The sequence below is a fragment of the Triticum aestivum genome, chromosome 3A, assembly GCF_018294505.1.
Source record: "Triticum aestivum cultivar Chinese Spring chromosome 3A, IWGSC CS RefSeq v2.1, whole genome shotgun sequence".
NCBI classification, from domain to species: Eukaryota; Viridiplantae; Streptophyta; class Magnoliopsida; order Poales; family Poaceae; genus Triticum; species Triticum aestivum.
The window spans coordinates 348,714,158-348,716,504 of record NC_057800.1 but is presented as its reverse complement, the minus strand read 5'-3'; the positions used below and the strand labels follow the sequence as shown (position 1 = coordinate 348,716,504).

General features: G+C 45.8%; 1 protein-coding gene across 1 annotated transcript; it reads right to left on the bottom strand.

Moving 5' to 3' along the window:
- Positions 1-307: 307 nt before the first annotated feature.
- Positions 308-1,491, bottom strand: LOC123058326 (WAS/WASL-interacting protein family member 3). The gene is made up of 2 exons (XM_044481080.1): positions 1,137-1,491; positions 308-1,031 (listed from the first exon to the last, which is right to left on the bottom strand). Exons 1-2 carry the CDS (start codon positions 1,336-1,338, stop codon positions 466-468), a joined length of 768 nt encoding a protein of 255 aa, XP_044337015.1. The 5' UTR covers positions 1,339-1,491; the 3' UTR covers positions 308-465.
- Between the last annotated feature and the right edge of the window lie 856 nt (positions 1,492-2,347).

Here is a 2,347-nt window from a genome sequence, read left to right as displayed (position 1 = left end):
GCTAACATAGAGCTAACTTAGGTCATTTTGGAGAAGAAGAAGAAGAAGAAGGCTAGAATAATAATAATAATAATAAGAAGAAGAAGGCGAAGAAGAAGAAGGAGAAGAAGACTAGAAGAAGAAGACTATAAGAAGAATAAGTTTTTTACCCCTTTCCTTCTCATTCTTTCTTTTTCTTATCTTTCTTCTTCTATTCTTTCTTTTTCTCCTCTTCCTTGTTTTTCTTCTTATTATTCCTTATTTGTGTCATTTTAGAGCTTACATAGGTAATTATGCCTTTTTTAGCTAACTAAGCTTATTATGTCAATTTGGAGGGAAATAAGGTAAGTATAGGTCATTCTTGTGCTAACATAGGTAATTTTGGAGCTAACCTAGCTAAAATGGATCATATCTTTCCCTACTAATAAAGCACGGAGTGCTTCTGGTCGTACGTCGTCACCAATTTACAAAAACATCCCTCTATTTCTACAAAATCAACCCGCAATCCCTATTAAGTGGATCTGGGAAACTATTCGTTTTAAAAAAAACTAGCGTCGCGGCGGTGGCCTTGGCCGGCATGGAGGTGAGCTTGCGGGCGCGCTTGCGGTAGGCGAGCCTAGCCCGCAAGCCCTCCCGTTGCTTGGTGAGGGCCTTGGCCTTCCTGCGCGCCTTGTCGACCTCGGCGCTGGCCTTGGTGGGCCGAGGCGTCGCGTAACGGGCGGCGGATCTCGGCTGCTCCGCCGTGGATCCGGCGGCAGACGGATCGAGACAGGAGAGGCGGCAACCTCCATGGCGGGCCCCTGGAGGAGACCATCGTGGATTGAGATGGAGAGGCGACGACCTCCATGGCGAGCTACGGGGCAGAGGAGGCAGGGTCTTGTGGCGGCGCTCGCCTGAGCTCCTGGCGCCGGGAAGATATCGGGAACGGATGAAGGACGGCGAGGCAGGCCGGAGAGGGGCCGGATCCGGCGATTCCCGACAACGGATGGGCGGTGGCGGTCTCCATGCTGCAGGGTCGGCTCGAAGTTCCTGCAGTGGGCATGGTGGTCTTCCTGTTGAAGAAAATAGAGAGGGTTCAGAGAGAGAAGAGAGAGACAGGGGAGAGATAGAGAGGGAGAGAGGAGGCGGGGCAACGTCGCAGTGCAGCTACTGCTCACCTAGGCGACGACTTCGGCAGGGCCGCCGGGGCATGGGTCGGAGCGGAGGACCTCGGGCGTCCATGGCGGCCTCCCTGCAATAGAGAGCAAGAGAGATAGAGGGAGATGAGAGTAAACTGGGAAATGAGAATAAGGGAAGAGGGAGATGGCGGGGAAAGGAATGCAGGGGGACAACGGGGGCCCGCTCGGTGGCTTCGGTCATCGGCGGAAGAAGGAGCTCAGGGACTAGGTGGTTGTGCTCGGGAGCAGCAGATCGAGCAGGAGAAAGGAGGGGATAGAATGAGGCGATGGAATAAGAAGGAACTCAGAGAAAGGAGGGGATAGAATGGGATAAGCTTCAACGACAGAGGAAGGGCTCAGCAAATTTGGCGCCTTAAGACGAGACATACACGTGACGGTGTACGTGGCCTCCACTTTTTTTTAATTGGGTACGTGGCCTCCACCCGCATGATATTTATGGGCAACAAAGAAAATTTTGCTTTTTTATGGTGATGATGGGATGGGGGTGCGTGGTCTTTGGGCCAAGTTTAAATAGAGCAAAAGAAAACGAACCAAACATAATTTGTAAACCCAACAACCAGCATTTTCTGAAAAAATAATCAACATAGTAAAAACATGTTTGATTTTGAATATTAACAACAAATAATTCTTTATAAATAATCCCACTTGAATGCACCACTACTCTTCCATCCAAAAGAAATCCTTCTGCATTTAAATCCTCTGAAAATCCGAAGAATTAATTTTGAACTATTTATTAAACCTCGAATGGTATACTATTATTTTGTCTGTATATCCCGCTAAAAACACTTACACCATTCCTTTTCCACCTAATGATAGTGGTAAGCTGAAGGAGGAGCCATCAAAGGACATCCCTATGACTTTCTCAACTTTATACTACATGGTCTAGACACCAACAATCATGTTTTATATTGCGGACATTGAGCGTGTGTGTGTTTTTTAAGATAAAGGGTGTTTCAAAATCTTCTTGCTTTAAAAAATCATGCTTTTAAGTATGTTCATGTTTTTTAACGAATGCACAAAATCCCAAAAGATCCAGCTTAAACAAATATTTAAAATTTATCACAAAATTTTAAAATTTCATATTTAAAAAGACATGAGTAAATAAATAAAACCGATTACTAGACTACTCCATGCACCACTACTCTTCCATCATATTACTCCAAAAAACAATAGCAGTATAAACTTATTAC